Below are 15685 nucleotides of genomic sequence, written 5' to 3'. Positions count from 1 at the left end.
GCAGTCCTTGGCGATGCTGAGCGCCCTTCGCAGACAACGCTTGCTTTGGATGGACTCATTGGAGGGGAGCGAGGAACGGTGATGCGTTGGGCAATTTTCACCACCCTCTGCAGTGCTTTCCGGTCGGAGACAGAGCAGTTGCCATACCATACTGTGATACAGTTGGTAAGGATGCTCTCGATGGTGCAGCGGTAGAAGTTCACCAGAATCTGAGGAGACAGATGGACCTTCTTCAGTCTCCTCAGGAAGAAGAGACGCTGGTGAGCCTTCTTGACCAGAGTTGAGGTATTGTGGGTCCAAGAGAGGTAATCGGAGATGTTGAACCCCAGGAACCTGAAACTGGAAACACGTTCCACCTTCGTCCCGTTGATGTGGATGGGGGTGTGCGTGCCGCCCCTAGACTTCCTGAAGTCTACAATGAGCTCCTTGGTCTTCTTGGAGTTAAGGGCCAGGTTGTCGTCAGCGCACCATGCTGCTAGGAGCTGAACCTCCTCCCTATAGGCCGACTCATCGTTGTTGCTGATGAGGCCAATCACCATTGCATCATCTGCATACTTGATGATGGTGTTAGTACCATGTACAGGTGTCCAATCGTAGCTGAAGAGGGAGTAGAGGAGGGGGCTCAGCACACAGCCCTGTGGAACGCCGGTGTTCAGGGTGAGGGTTGAAGAGGTGTGCTTGTCTAACCTAACAGACTGGGGTCTGTTGGTTAGAAAGTCCAGTATCCAGTTGCAGAGGGAGGGGTCGATGCCCAGGTTACCGAGTTTGGTGATCAGTTTAGAGGGTATAATGGTGTTGAAAGCTGAGCTGTAATCGATGAACAGCATTCTTACGTAAGTGTCTCTGTTGTCGAGGTGGGAGAGGGTGGAGTGAAGTGCCGTTGAGATGGCATCCTCCGTACTCCTGTTCTTGCGGTAGGCAAACTGACATGGATCCAATGTGGGGGGTAGGCAGCTTTTGAGGTGTGCCAGGACCAGCCTCTCGAAGCACTTGGTGATGATGGGAGTAAGTGCAACTGGGCAGAAGTCGTTGAGGCTTGCCGCAGTGGAGTGTTTTGGCACCGGCACGATGGAGGTGGTTTTAAGGCACGTGGGGACAACTGCTTGGGAAAGTGACAGGTTGAAGATGTCAGTCCAGACGTCTGTCAGCTGCGCAGCACAGGCCCTGAGGACGCGCCCGGAGATGCCGTCAGGGCCAGCAGCCTTACGTGCATTAGTCTTATTCAGTGCCACGTACACGTCGTAGGGGATGAGTGTGAGGGGTTGGTGATCAGCAGGGAGCACAGCCTTGATGGCTGTCTCTAGATTGTCCCTGTCGAAGCGGCCATAGAGTGGTTAAGCTCCTCAAGGAAGGAGGCATCGCTGGATGTGGGGGTGGTGTTGGTGGGTCTATAGTCCGTGATGGCCTGGATGCCTTGCCACATGCGTCGGGGGTCGGAGTTGTTGTTGAAGTGCTCCTCAATCCTGAGCTTATGGCAGTGCTTGGCCTTCTTGATGCCCCTCTTCAGGTTAGCCCTGGATGAACTGTAGGCTCGAGCATCGCCTGACCTGAAAGCGGTGTCCCGTGCTTTCAGCAGTAGCCTGACCTCGCTGTTCATCCATGGCTTCTGATTCTGGAATATGGTCACCCTTTTGAGGGAGGTGACACTATTGATGGTGGAGTTTATGAAGTCCAGAACAGAGGATGTGTAGGAATCAATGTCCGTGTGGGAGTCAAGGGTGGCCTGGGCTGCAAACGCCTTCCAGTCAGTGTTTCCAAAACACTGCTGAAGTGTGGAGTCCGCTTCCTCCGACCAGACTTTAACTGTCCTCACAGTTGGTTTAACCCGTCTGATGAATGGGGAGTACTTAGGGAGCAGGAACAATGAGAGGTGATCAGACTGACCAAGGTGGGGGAGGGGGACGGCTTTGTAAGCTTCAGCCATGTTAGTGTAGACTTTGTCCAGTGTCTTGTCTACTCTAGTGGCGAAGGAGACATGTTGGTGGAATTTGGGGAGTGCAGTCTTCAGGTTGGAGTGATTGAAGTCACCCGCAACAATGAAGGCTGCCTCGGGGTTGTGAGTCTGTTGTTTGCTAATGGCAGTATGCAGCTCTTTCATTGCAAGCTTGGCATTAGCATCAGGAGGGATATAGGCTGCAGTCACAACAGTGGAGGTTGAAGAAGGGTTTCGGCCCGAAACGTCGCCTATTTCCTTCGCTCCATAGTTGCTGCTGCACCCGCTGAGTTCCTCCAGCAATTTTGTGTACCGTGGAGGTAAACTCTCTGGGCAGATAGAACGATCTGCATCTAACCAAGAGGAACTCAAGGTTAGCTGAGCAGTGACTCTCGATGATGGTAGAGTCCGTGCACCATGCTTTATTTACATAAATGCACAGACCCCCAGCTATCTGAGTAGGTAGTTTCATACAACTTAGTTATGGAGTCATTTTGCACCTTCTCACCCAATTTGATTTTCCCGAGTTAAGTATTAGTGCAAAGCAATCCACTTTGCCCTGATGCTTACCTGGTCATGTGTGAATGCACTAACAAACATTAACACGGCAATTCTTTCAACTTATCAGGATTTAATACCGTACAGACATACAGGGGGATTTACAATTATACTGTTGAGTTTGAGGATATGTTTCCATCATTAAAATAAATGATGCAATAAAAGGTGCTTTAATAATTCTGTCATCACATTATAACATATTTACTGGAATGATTTGAAAGCTTTTAGAAAACCATTGGAAATATGGCACATACTATATAATAGGATTAACTGCAAGACTTTTATATTATGATAATACTTTCTGCAATGCTTCCTTTGTGCACCAAACAAATTCACTCAATCTTGTTTCAAAGCATTAATTCACGTCAAAGGTCTGTCACTTTTCAGCATCTTTCGCACAGCCCTTCTACAACTGTGAAGCTGGATAATGAACGTCAGTCAATAGGTAGTGGACTACACCACACACATGCTTTTTCTGGCAGACTCACTGGTTAGCTATTAGGAACACAGAATCTTGTGATTCTCAGACAGTTATAGCAACACATATAACCCTTGTGATTAGTTAATTCATCAAATCGCTAGGATAAAACTTTGAACCTTTATAGCTTGTTTTTAAGAATGTAGTGCATTTGCATACTGCATTCAGCAGAAACCAAAATTAACTATATTCTCTCTCCATTCAAAATAAACTGTCAGATGCCACTAAACTATGCCTACATGTCGAAGACTTACATTTAACCATGATCATGTATACATCAATTGTACAGATTGGAGGTTGCGGTAACCGTTCCCCTTTCTCCAGGATATTTGGGATTTCACAGGCAGGGATACCATCATAGGGTTTCAACCCGAATGTCATCAGTTCCCAAATGGTCACACCTAACAGGGAAAAAAAGTAAGTTTTGGTTTATTATTATTATGTGTACTAAGGTACAGTGAAAAGGTTTGTTTTACCTAGAAACATAGAAAATGGGTGCAGCAGTAGGCAATTCGGCCCTTCGAGCCTGCACCGCCATTCAATATGATCATGGCTGATCATCCAACTCAGTATCCCGTACCTGTCTTCTCTCCATATCCCCTGATCCCCTTAGCCACAAGGGCCACATCTAACTCCCTCTTAAATATAGCCAATGAACTGGCCTCAACTACCTTCTGTGGCAGAGAATTCCAGAGATTCACCACTCTCTGTGTGAAAAATGTTTTTCTCATCTCGGTCCTAAAAGACTTCCCCCTTATCCTTAAACTGTGACCCCTTGTTCTGGACTTCCCCAACATCGGGAACAATCTTCCTGCATCTAGCCTGTCCAACCCCTTAAGAATTTTGTAAGTTTCTATAAGATCCCCCCTCAATCTTCTAAATTCTAGTGAGTACATGCCGAGTCTATCCAGTCTTTCTTCATATGAAAGTCCTGACATCCCAGGAATCAGTCTGGTGAACCTTCTCTGTACTCCCTCTATGGCAAGCATGTCTTTCCTCAGATTAGGAGATCAAAACTGTATGCAATACTCCAGGTTTGGTCTCACCAAGACCCTGTACAACTGCAGTAGAACCTCCCTGCTCCTATACTCAAATCCTTTTGCTATGAATGCTAACATACCATTTGCTTTCTTCACTGCCTGCTGCACCTGCATGCCTACTTTCAATGACTGGTGTACCATGACCCCCAGGTCTTGTTGCATCTCCCCTTTTCCTAATCGGCCACCATTCAAATAATAGTCTACTTTCCTGTTTTTGCCACCAAAGTAGATAACCTCACATTTATCCACATTATACTGCATCTGCCATGCATTTACCCACTCACCCAACCTATCCAAGTCACCTTGCAGCCTCCTAGCATCCTCCTCACAGCTAACACTGCCCCCCAACTTCATGTCATCCGCACACTTGGAGATGTTGCATTCAATTCCCTCGTCCAATTTATTAATATATATTGTAAATAGCTGGGATCCCAGCACCGAGTCTTGCGGTACCCCACTAGTCACTGCCTGCCATTCCGAAAAGGACCCGTTTACTCCTACTCTTTGCTTCCTGTCTGCCAGCCAGTTCTCTATCCACATCAATACTGAACCCTCAATACCGTGTGCTTTAAGTTTGCATACCAATCTCTTGTGGGATCTTGTCGAAAGCCTTCTGAAAGTCCAAATATAACACATCCACTGGTTTTCCCCTATCCACTCTACTAGTTACATCCTCGAAAAATTCTATAAGATTCGTCAGACATAATTTATCTTTCATAAATCCATGCTGACTTTGTCCAATGATTTCACCACTTTCCAAATGTGCTGCTATTCCATCTTTAATAACTGACTCCAGCAGTTTCCCCACTACCGATGTTAGACTAACTGGTTTGCATGCTTTCCAAACAGATCAGATATATTAAAAGTAAATACAATCATAGAAACATACAAACATAGAAAGTAGGTGCAGGAGTAGGCCATTCGGCCCTTCGAGCCTGCACCGCCATTCAATATGATCATGGCTGATCATCCAACTCAGTATCCTGTACCTGCCTTCTCTCCATACCCCCTGATCCCTTTAGCCACAAGGGCCACATCTAACTCCCTCTTAAAGATAGCCAATGAACTGGCCTCAACTACCTTCTGTGGCAGAGAATTCCAGAGATTCACCACTCTCTGTGTGAAAAATGTTTTTCTCATCTTGGTCCTAAAAGATTTCCCCCTTATCCTTAAACTGTGACCCCTTGTTCTGGACTTCCCCAACATCGGGAACAATCTTCCTGCATCTAGCCTGCCCAACACCTTAAGAATTTTGTAAGTTTCTATAAGAGAACCCCTCAATCTTCTAAATTCTAGCGAGTACAAGCCGAGTCTATCCAGTCTTTCTTCATATGAAAGTCCTGACACCCCAGGAATCAGTCTGGTGAACCTTCTCTGTACTCCCTCTATGGCAAGAATGTATTTCCTCAGATGAGGAGACCAAAGCTGTATGCAATACTCCAGGTGTGGTCTCACCAAGACCCTGTACAACTGCAGTAGAACCCCCCTGCTCCTATACTCAAATCCTTTTGCTATGAATGCTAACATACCATTTGCTTTCTTCACTGCCTGCTGCACCTGCATGCCTTCTTTCAATGACTGGTGTACCATGACACCCAGGTCTCGTTGCATCTCCCCCTTTCCTAATCGGCCACCATTCAGATAATAGTCTATTTTCCTGTTTTTGCCACCAAAGTGAATAACCTCACATTTATCCACATTATACTGCATCTGCCATGCATTTGCCCACTCACCCAGCCTATCCAAGTCACCTTGCAGCCTCCTAGCATCTTCCTCACAGGTAACACTGCCCCCCCAGCTTCGTGTCATCTGCAAACTTGGAGATGTTGCATTAAATTCCCTCGTCCAAATCATTAATATATATTGTAAATAGCTGGGGTCCCAGCACTGAGCCTTGGGGTACCCCACTAGTCACTGCCTGCCATTCTGAAAAGGACCCGTTTACTCCTACTCTTTGCTTCCTGTCTGCCAGCCAGTTCTCTATCCACATCAATACTGAACCCCCAATACCGCGTGCTTTAAGTTTGCATACTAATCTCTTATGTGGGACTTTGTCGAAAGCCTTCTGAAAGTCCAGATATAACACATCCACTGGTTCTCCCTTATCCACTCTACTAGTTACATCCTCGAAAAATTCTATAAGATTCGTCAGACATGATTTACCTTTCATAAATCCATGCTGACTTCGTCCAATGAATTCACCACTTTCCAAATCTGCTGCTATCCCATCTTTAATAACTGACTCTAGCATTTTCCCCACTACCGATGTTAGACTAACTGGTCTGTAATTCCCCGTTTTCTCTCTCCCTCCCTTTTTAAAAAGGCAAGGTTTTTCTAAGGCAAGGTACCACTGAAACGATTCAAGATAGTTTGTCACAAATTATTAAAATTTGCTTTGTTTCTTACACAATACATTTCTTACTGACACTGACAAATGATTCAATGAAACAGTCTATTGTAGACATCAACTAAAACTGCCATTTATAATGCATAATGCTGCAATCGGGCTCAAAAGGGCTCATTTAACTTGTTTATATGTTAGTTCTTTTATCTCAGAAGTTAGCTTCATAGGAGTACACATTGGCCAACCATGTATGTCATCTACAAATCCAATTTGTGGTGAACCTAATAAAAGTGAAATTCTAAACTAAAGAAAGTAAAGCAGATATTTAACCTACTGAAAAAAAAATTCCAGGATGTACTTTGGTCTTCGAATAAAGACCTAATGATCTCAAAATAAAAAATTGATAACCAAATTCAGAAATGCAGAGCACATTATATGTGTAATAATTTCTCCGTTTGCATGCATGCTCAATTGAATTTCTATCAGGAATTAAGAGCATGAGTTAATAATTTTAAGGTTAAGTAATTTCCTAGCACATTCTATAGCTCATCATCACTCATATTCGCAGAGCTCCCACTATCTGCAGCCTCGCTTCCTTCTTTTCCCAAGGGAAAAAAGACTTTCAAGTAATTTACAATCATATTTTAAAATTTCACCGTTCATTAACTATAACATCACTGTAGCTAAACCAATCACCATTTGCGATCATCTTGTTACTTAAATCAGTTACTTGCCTTCATCCTAGTCAATCCTTTTGGTATAGTTTATTTAGGAAGCAGTCACATTAATTTTCCATGAACAAGATTTCTCAAATAACTACTTTGAAATGTAATGAAAGGAGTGCAGCAGCCACAGTACTTTTGTAAATCTATGCTGGCTCTGTTTAATCCTATGACTATTTTCATGGTGGACCCTTATTACATACTGAAAATAAATTCTAAGTAACTACACATTTATTGCTCAAGACGAAAGATGCCCAGGAACACACCTGTTCTGCTAATGTGGAATGGGAAGAGGAACTAAGATTGTCACCCAGAGGTATGGTAGATGGGGGATCATGGTTAAAAGAAACAGTGGAATAAGGTATTGATGGAATACTCACAATAACGGGACATCCAATGACTTACCATAACTCCAGATGTCACTTTGATGGGTAAATGTCCTCTGAAGGATTGATTCCAATGCCATCCATTTGATGGGTAACTGTAGAGAAGAGAAAAGAGGTTTGATATTCTACAGCAAAAATGGCCCGGGTGTACAGTCAGAGTTACAGCACAGAAATGGGTGCTTTGACCCATTAATGTCCACGCAAACATTTTTGTATATCTATTCTAATCCTATCTGCCTGTATCAGTGCTATAAATAGGCTATCCCTTGCCTATTTAAACGTTTGTCTAAATGTCTCTTAAATACAGTGATGGTATCTGATCACTTTTCCAGTTATCTCCTCTCTACTCCAGCAGTCTGAAGAAAGGTCTAACTCAAACACCATCAGTCCATTTCCCTCCACAGATGCTGCCTGTCTCACGGAATTCCTCCAGCACATTGCTTTTTATGTATTAATTTGGTTGTCTTCCCTCTCTTTCACTCACTCTGGTTTCAGGACAATAACCTAGTCTTTGATTTCAGCAAGTGAAACAGTTGGATGTTGACCTAAGGAAGCCATGGAGCTGCTGTAGGGATGGACGATAGCTTTAAGTTCTTTAAGGTGTCCATGTCACCAGCAACCTAACGTGGTCTCCTCATACTGACGCTTCATGTGATCCATGGAGCTTATCAGCATATTTACTTTCTCTGGCATCTGAGAAGATTCGCCATGTTTATGAAGATTGTCTCAAACTTCTACAGATACACTACAGAAAGCATTCTGATAGGATACATCTCTGCCTGGTATGGCCACCACTGTGCTCTTGAAAAGCTGAACCTGCAAAGTGGTGATCTTCAGTAGGAACGAGGAACTGCAGATGCTGGTTTACACAAAAGGGCACAAAATGGTGGAGTAACTCAGTGTGCAAAGCAGTATCTCTGGGGAACATGGATAGGTGACGTTTCAGTTCAGGATCATTCATCAGTCACAAGCAGCAACTCTAGAGAATATGAAGAAGGGTCATGACCTGAAATGTCACCTATCCATGTTCTCCAGAGATGCTGCCTAACCTGCTGTGTTACCCCACCACTTTATGTCCTTGAATGGTGACCTTCAATTCTTTATACTACTCGGTTTTGTACTATACTCTTGCACCTTTCTGCTAGTTTGTGCTCATCATTGTATTTATTGTTGTATTCATCATTACAATATGTATACTGTTATTCTGTGAGCTTCATGTGAACAGGGAATTACCTTCGTATATATGACACTAACCAGTAACCTGTATCTGTAACAAATATACACAAAAAATATGGTCACATGCAAATTTGGCCTCATTAAATAAGCGAGTTCGGTATTCTGAAAAACGCAAGAAATCATGGGATTTGTCATTCACCATAAAGAAAAAGTGAACGAAGCGCTGGCTGAAGAAACTGTGTATAAATTCTTAGCTTTATTCATAATTTATGTGTAAAAATATATTTAATCTGAAGGACGGGGGTGCCGTGTGGTGACATTATAGGAAAATTAATGTATTCCAGATTGGAACGCAACGATGATAGTTTCTGAGTCGAATTTCACTATTCTGATCATTTCAAGGCAATGGAATTCTTCAGCCTCATCTGCCGGACAGGGACGGGACACCCGGGAGGGGACGGGGACGGCCCAGCAGCAACTCAACAGCACCCGCTGTGCCGGAGACCCGGGCCCGACCCCGACCACGGACGAGCACGATCTCGCTCATTCACAAAGCATAAAGCAATAAAAACGACAAAATAATCCTAGCTTTTAACAAAGGAACAATAAATACAACTAATTCATAGTTTGAAATTAATATTTTCGTACCGAGAAGAATCAAAGCAGTAAAAAATGGAAGAAATTAAGGTGTTTATGCATAGTGACCTTTGACCTGGGCATGCTCAATCGGAACACCGAACTCACTTATTAATTAATGTACAAATATTTTGCTTCCAGAATACTAAAAACATGGAATCAAACCATTCAAAAGTTACTGAATTTTTAACAAGGCTAAGATAATCTATATTACTAAAAGTCTGTTCTTGACCGGTTTTGGCGATCTGTGCTGCGATTTCCGAGAGAACGCCGCCACCTACGGCCGTCATTTTTGGCCACCTCGCTCAGAGACCCCCTCCGCCGCATGTGTGCCGAGGATTTTTCCAGTCGATTAAAAATGACAGAGGTATTAATGATTTTACAATATCCCCCATTCTCTCTGCTGCCCCCACTGGCGGCAGGGGGGATGGACTATAAAACCAGGAAGTGGTGTGCCTCAATTAGTCTGCAAGCTGGAGGAAGGCAGAGGGTCACGTTTGTCTGAGCTGTGAATAACACTGAACACATGTTCACACAACTGTGAGTAAGTACCCTTAATGTGGTTTGAAAATGAAAATATGGTTAAAGTAAAAAGGCACTGCCTGCAAATGGTTGTTTGGGGGGTTTGGGTTGAAATAAAAAGGCACTCTCTCTCCCCCCTCTCCTCCTCCTCTCTCTCTCTCTCCCCCCTCTCTCTCCCCTCCCCCCCCTCTCCCTTCCTCCCCCTTCCCCCCCCCCCTCTCCCTCTCCCCCCCCCCCCCCTCATCACTCCTCCCTCCCTCTCTCTCTCCCCCCCCTCTCCTCTCCTCTCCCCCCCCTCTCCTCTCCCCCCCCTCTCCTCTCCCCCCCCCTCTCCTCTCCCCCCCCCTCTCCTCTCCCCCCCCCTCTCCTCTCCCCCCCCCCTCTCCTCTCCCCCCCCTCTCCTCTCCCCCCCCTCTCCTCTCCCCCCCCTCTCCTCTCCCCCCCCTCTCCTCTCCTCTCCCCCCCCTCTCCTCTCCCCCCCCTCTCCTCTCCCCCCCCTCTCCTCTCCCCCCCCTCTCCTCTCCCCCCCTCTCCTCTCCCCCCCTCTCCTCTCCCCCCCTCTCCTCTCCCCCCCCTCTCCTCCCCCCCCTCTCCTCTCCCCCCCTCTCCTCTCCCCCCCCTCTCCTCTCCCCCCCCCTCCTCCCCTCCCCCACCATCCCTCCCCTAAACCCCCCTCCCCTCCACACACCCCTACCCCCTTCCCTCCACCCCCCTCCCCCTCCCTGCTCCCCACCTCTCCCCCCCTCACCCCCCTCTCAGCACCCCCTCACTCCCCCCTCTCCTCTCTCCCCCCCTCTCCTCTCCCTCGCCTCTCCCCCCTCTCCTCTCCCCCCCCTCTCCTCTTCCCCCCCTCTCCTCTTCCCCCCTCTCCTCAACCCCCTCTCCATTCCCCCCCCTCTCATCTCCCCCCCTCTCCTCTCTCCCCCCTTTCCTTTCCCCCCCTCTCTTTCTCCCCTTTTTCTCCCACTCCTCCCCTCCATTCCCTCCCCCACCGTCCCTCCCCTAAACCCCCCTCCCCTCCACACACCTCTACCCCTTCCCTCCACCCTCCCTGCTCCCCACCTCTCCCCCTCCCCTCGCCTCTCCCCCTCCCCTCACCTCTCCCCTCTCCCTCCCCCTCCCCTCACCTCTCCCCCCCTCTCTCCTCCTCACTCTCAACCTCTCTCTCTCCTCCCCTCCACCCCCACCTTTCCCCTCTCACCCACCCTCCCTCTTCTCCTCCTCGCCACCCCCTCTCCCTCTTGCCCCTCTCTCTGTGTCTCTGCCCCTTCTCTCTCTGCCCTCACTCTCTACCCCCCCCCCCCTCCCCTCCTCTCTAGATGTGACTGCAAGTTGGGGGCTATGCGTCAGTAGATAGGGTGGTTATGGGGTAAAAGGAGCAAATTAATAATATTAATATAATATCAAGGGGGGTAATTAGCATGAGTGCGGGGGGGGGGGGTTAGTGTGTGTGACGCTGCATGCCGCCTCCCCCCCCACAACCGCACGTTGGGGGAACAGACCCAACGGGTCTGCACTTGGTCTAGTAAGTTAATATAATTGATAACTTAAGATAGTTGAAGCAACACATAACATATTCTATTAAATGTACACATCTGCTAAGCTTCAGGGCAATTTTGTCATCATTGAGAATCCAAGTCAGATCACCTGTTTGCAAGATTAATTGTGTTTATCCATTAAAAATGCAACACAGAAAAGCTGCTTACATCGGTATTAAATTGACTGCAGTTCTTTGTTTGATTTATTAAAGAGGTAATGATATGAGACTTTGATTAGCAATGCAGAAAAATCCACCCACTTTTACGCTTTCTGTAACCCGTACTATCGAACGACAACCATAATGCTACTGTTCTCTCGTTTCTTTACCAAGACTTTCTGCTGAAGCACAAGGCTCTGAGTCAGATACAGATGGTTAATGGTCACCTACTATTCCATGATGATTCCACTACCAACATGCATTATGGTTGTATCTGATTACAGCAGAATACATGGTATCAGTAATCATTGATAATTCATTATGACACCTGTGCTTCATTCTCGCTTGTAACACAAAGAACCAAGCTCTTACTTTGCCACCATCCTCGTGGTATTCTTTTTCATCCACATCCAGAAGTCTGGCAAGTCCAAAGTCTGTAATCTTTATGTGCTGAGGTGCCTTTACCAGAACATTTCGGGCCGCCAAGTCCCGGTGTACTAACCGGCGCTCTTCCAAATAGCTCATTCCCTGTGTGTGGGAAAAAAATCCTGTTAGATTTTATATCCAATTTAGTCTTACTTCCATTGACACCAAACAGCAAGAAATATTAAATAATTTAAATTCTTCCACACTTTTGATCTTAGATTCATTACTTTCTCCTGTACCCAAAACAAATATGTTGGTCATTTATAAGCAAAATGAGCTCATATTTGCTCATCCTGGACTCCTTCATTTAAGAAGATAACATAATCCTAGGTTTATTCCAATGGCCAATCTGCTCAGGCCCTCCAACAAAATTAGACAATGCCATTTATGTCTTAACCACCAAGTATCAACTAAAAGCTACCAAATCCCTTTGGTATTTGATGGCCTGTATCCTATAATAATAATAACAAAGATTTCTGCAGAAGATGGCTGCAATCTGTTGAATTCCCCTTCATTTATTAGAAAAATTGAAAATGGCAATAGCAACACCAATGTTAAAAAAGAGGAATCGGAAAAATAGGGAACTAGAGTAATTAGTTTGATATCAGTAGCCAGGGATTTTCACAATTATTCAGGAATAGAAAACACGTAAAATCACAATGTGAGTAAAAGAATCAACATCACTTTATGAAAGGGGAATTGTGTTTGATAGTTTATTTGAGCTCCAGTCGATAGGGCCTATACAAGAAAATCATGGTATATCTTTCACTTAAGCAGAATTTAACAAAATGCCACACAAATGTTGGTTACATAAAACGATTTGTGACATTAATATATTTCAAATGGAGGGTTGATGCAAACCAAACGATTGGGAAAATGGTTTATTTCCAGGTGGGCAGTCAGTTATTAGTAGAGAAAAGAGATAGTGTTAAGACCTCAGCTATTTACAATCATTAATAATAAATAAAGGAACTGAGTGTAACATATTCAGAATCAAAACTAGTGGAACGTAAACTGGGAGGATGTGGAAAGAATCCAGCAGATTAAGTGAATGGCAAGAAGGGAGATGGATCATTCATTTACCTGGGAAGAATAGAAAAACAGAATAATTTTTAAATTTTAGGAGAATTAAATGCTGATGGTTAGACAGGTTTAGATGCCTTGTCACAAAACCTGAAAAATCAAGGTGGATGTCCAGCAGGTAAATGAAGTGAAGGGGACTGAATGAGGCCACAGAGAGATATAGACATATTAAATGAGTAGACAAAGATCTGGCAAATGAAGCATGTTGAGAGAATGTGGAATTGTCTGTATTGATAGGAATATAAAAATAAAATAAGCATTATCTAAATGATGAGTGTGACCTTTGAGATACAGAGGAATCTAATGGTCCTAGGGCACGATTGGCAAGGGGCTGGTAAGCAGGGGTCGTGAGCAATTAAGAAAACTCGTTAAATGTTACTTTATTGCTTGTGAAATAGAGTACAAATATAGGGAGTTTTACTGAACAATGTTGAGACCACATCAAGAGTATTCCACACAGTATTAGTCTCCTTATTTATTAAAGGATGTTAATCCCTTGGAACCAGTTCAGAGAAGATTCACTAGACTGATCATAGTATGGATGGGTTGCTTTATGAGGAAATGATTTGACAGATGGGTTTGCATCCGTTGTAGATTAGAAGAATGAGGAGGATTTGTTTGATTTATATGTGAGGCTGCGGAATTCTGACAGGGTGAATGTAGGGAGCACGTTTCTCCCGGGGAAGAATTTCCCCGGGGAGGCCACTCTAAGATTAAGGGATCACCTATTTAACACTGAAATTAGGCTGTATTTTTCCCTGAGGGCTGAAAGTTGTTGAAAGCCTTTTCTACCTGAGCTTTTGGATATTTTTAAGGCAAAGTAAGGCTGATTCATCATAAACAAAAGGCTGAAAGGTTACAGGGATGCAAAGTTGAGGTTGCAATCTGCTTCGTCATGATCTTATTTAATGGTGATGATGGGGTGGGTGGGGTAGCAGAGAGTTAGTTCCCATTGCAATCCAGTGTACAAACTCAAATGTGTATTAGGAAGAACAGTGGTATGCTGGCCTTTATCTCAAAAGGGTTGGTGTTCAACAATAAAGAAGAAAAGCGAAAGTATCACACAATGCTGGAAATCAGCAATAAAAATGGAAATGTCAAGAGTCAAGAGTATTTTATTGTCATATGTCCCAAAACAGTACAACACAATTCTTACTTGCAGCAGTACAATCAGCAAGGGTTTTGGATTCGAGACATTTCAAAAGGCTGCTGCATAACTCCTACCGCCTGCATGGCGATCAATAGAGCGAACTAAACCACTGAAATAAAATGGTTTCTATGACCAGCTCTCCCCCGACTGCTGAAAAGTTACCTGTTTCCATTGAAACAGGATGTGAGCTGTACTTTAGTCACTCAAAAGGTCAAGAGTGTTTAAGTGTCATATGTACCGACAATAGAACAATGAAATTCTTGCTTATAGCAGCTTAACATGTCCATAAACGCAATACACACAGATAATATATAACAATAAAAAAAATTCAATACATTTATAACCGTAATACTAATGCAAAAACTGAAGACAAATTCTTGCTGCACATCCCCAATGCAACTGAAAGGGGTTGGCACAATGACAAAGTGGTTGAGCTGCTGCCTAACAGCACCAGAGACCCATGTAAGATCCTGACCATGTGTGCTTTTTGTACAGAGTTTGTACATTCTCCCTGTGACTGCATGGATTTTCTCCGGGTGCTCCGGTTTTCTCCCACTCTCCAAAGAGTTTAATTGTCGGTTAATTGGCTTCAGTAAAATTGTAAATTGTCCCCAGTTTATAGGGCAGTGTTAGTGTACAGGACGATTGCTGTTTGGCACAGACTCGATGGGCCCAATGGCCTGTTTTCACACTATCTCTAAATGGTCAACACCACACACTTTCAGACAAATAAAATCAACGCTCATGGCTATTAACTTCCTTTGTTCAGCAGTGCTTCAGTTCATTGCTTTATTTAAATTAAATCACTACTCATCACAATCTGACCTATTTCATTCCAAGTCTTCAAAGCTACACAGCCTTTTATTTACTTCCAGTGCCCCTGGCTTTAGCTAATCACTACCATTGATTTATCCTATTTTCTCCCATATTTTTCAAATCTTGTCCTAGTTCAAGATCTTTCTAAATATAAATTTGGAATTTAAAGGCACATCGGAGCAGTGTATTAACCTATTCAAATAATTTATATTCAGCTAATTTAAAATTGCTGACCACACAAATAGGAATCAACATTTAATATCAAATGATTACAAAATTCCTATCCAGGGTTGCATCTCGTTTGAGCAAGTTTGTTCAGAAACATTTCAATAAATTCTGTATTGTTGCCAGCGATCAGGTTGTATGCCTACCTTTGCTATCTGTACACACCAGTTGAGAAGATATTGTGAACCAATATTTTCTTTGTTTGCTCGTATGTAGTCCAACAGGCAGCCATGGGTCATCAGCTGAGTGACAAGCTGCACAGTCGAAGTGAGACAGATTCCCAGTAACCGGCAAACATGGGGATGGTCGATACTGGCCATCATATATGCTTCCTGCAAGGAGAAAGTACATGAAGATATTGTGGTCTTCTGTAGACAAAGAACTGGTTGATTAAATCTGAGACAAGGAACCGCAGATGCTAGAATCTTGAAGAATGGGCCACTCCACTGATATGCCTGACACCCTGAGTTATGGACCTGTCCCACTTAAGCGAT

General features: G+C 44.3%; 1 protein-coding gene across 2 annotated transcripts in view; it reads right to left on the bottom strand.

Annotated features, from left to right (window-relative positions):
• egfr (epidermal growth factor receptor) overlaps positions 1-15685 on the bottom strand; it is a 278250-nt gene that overhangs the window by 13788 nt on the left and 248777 nt on the right. For both annotated transcript variants that reach the window (XM_033050507.1, XM_033050515.1), the window contains exons 20-23: positions 15338-15523; positions 11864-12019; positions 7481-7556; positions 3224-3370 (exon numbers count right to left, since the gene is read on the bottom strand). In XM_033050507.1, coding sequence (XP_032906398.1) covers positions 3224-3370; positions 7481-7556; positions 11864-12019; positions 15338-15523 — 565 coding nt within the window. The remainder of the gene's footprint in view (positions 1-3223; positions 3371-7480; positions 7557-11863; positions 12020-15337; positions 15524-15685) is intronic.

This window comes from Amblyraja radiata, chromosome 2 (genome assembly GCF_010909765.2).
Source record: "Amblyraja radiata isolate CabotCenter1 chromosome 2, sAmbRad1.1.pri, whole genome shotgun sequence".
In the NCBI taxonomy this organism is placed as follows: Eukaryota; Metazoa; Chordata; class Chondrichthyes; order Rajiformes; family Rajidae; genus Amblyraja; species Amblyraja radiata.
This window is presented reverse-complemented; position numbering and strand designations above follow the sequence as displayed.